This window comes from Chiloscyllium plagiosum, chromosome 16 (genome assembly GCF_004010195.1).
Source record: "Chiloscyllium plagiosum isolate BGI_BamShark_2017 chromosome 16, ASM401019v2, whole genome shotgun sequence".
NCBI lineage: Eukaryota > Metazoa > Chordata > Chondrichthyes > Orectolobiformes > Hemiscylliidae > Chiloscyllium > Chiloscyllium plagiosum.
The window spans coordinates 64,930,059-64,931,341 of NC_057725.1; the positions used below are offsets into that span (position 1 = coordinate 64,930,059).

At 34.5% G+C, this 1,283-nt stretch overlaps 1 protein-coding gene across 1 annotated transcript in view; it reads left to right on the forward strand.

Annotated features, from left to right (window-relative positions):
* The window catches only part of LOC122558113 (low choriolytic enzyme-like), a 122,809-nt gene extending 121,886 nt beyond the window's left edge, over nucleotides 1-923 (forward strand). The window contains exons 10-11 of the mRNA XM_043706431.1: nucleotides 535-759; nucleotides 885-923. Of these exons, the coding sequence (XP_043562366.1) occupies nucleotides 535-759; nucleotides 885-923 (264 nt within the window). The remainder of the gene's footprint in view (nucleotides 1-534; nucleotides 760-884) is intronic.
* The last annotated feature ends 360 nt before the right edge of the window (nucleotides 924-1,283 follow it).

Genomic DNA, 1,283 nt, shown 5'->3' on the forward strand with positions numbered 1-1,283 from the left:
ATCCTTCCTCACTGTCTACAACTCCTCCGACTTTCGTATCATCCGCAAACTTGCTCACCCAACCTTCTAATCCCTCCTCCAGGTCATTTATAAAAATGACAAACAGCAATGGTCCCAAAACAGATCCTTGCGGAACACCGCTAGTGACGGCACTCCAAGATTAATTCAGGCTGATTTCAAGTAATGTTAAGCAACCATTGTGCTAAACAGGCTCCTTAATCATCAATGTAATGTGCTTTACTTTTAACTGTAAGAAATAAAAAACGTCAATATGCAATTTCAATGAATAGATTAATGTTTGGATTAAGTTCTTCCATTTCCTGTGCAGAATTTCAGTGTTCCTTAACAGCAACAATATGCTGTAAGAAATCATTTAATATATTATTAGATGACATTTATCAATAACTTAAATTTCTCCAAATATTAACACCTAGATTTACGTTCCATTTGAATTTGTAATGCAATTATGGCTGGAAAGAATAGAATGTATTTAAAACTGACGTAACACCATATCATTTTCTTGTTTTTCAATAGTTGACTTTGATATTTCAAGAACTGAAGCTTAAGCAGAGCTCAAACTGTACAGAAAATAGTGTAATCATTCATGATGCTGCACGATCCCCTTCTGTTAATGCAGAACAGTATTGTAATAAAGTGTCACTACCATTAAACATGTCTTCTACTGGACGTGCAGTTATTATAGAATTTCAACATAAACCATCAGCTCAACATGGATTTAAAATTTCTTATGAAAGAATAGTGAGTAAGTAATCAGAACATTCATATACTCAGAAATTAATACATCCTCATTGTTATTACAAAAATCAATAACTTTAACATTAATTTTTTTATTCTTTTGTGATTTTTGTTTAATTTATTTTTAGTTACGTTTTACAGATCAGAAGTCCTCTGCTGCCAAGTAGATATTGCCAAATATGCATTTTGATAGTGACAGTGGATCAAATCATTTCTAGAAAAGTCTGGGCTATTCTCCATATTGCCAGTTCAATGCTACCATTGCAACTGTATTGAAATAGTTTGGCTTGGGATGTGGAAAGTTATAGAGCACAAGTCTTCCGTACTTTTGGAGGATTCTTATCAGGGTCTTCATCATGCGATGGATAGATATCAAGAGCCTTCTGTCATTCCATATATCTTGTTGAGTGAGATAAGGTGGCTGAAGACAATCTGCAATGCTGGAGATCTCAGGAGGAGACTGAGTTTGATCATTCAGTCTTTTGCTCCTTCTGGCGAAGATTGTTGCAAATGCTTAAACCTCGTAT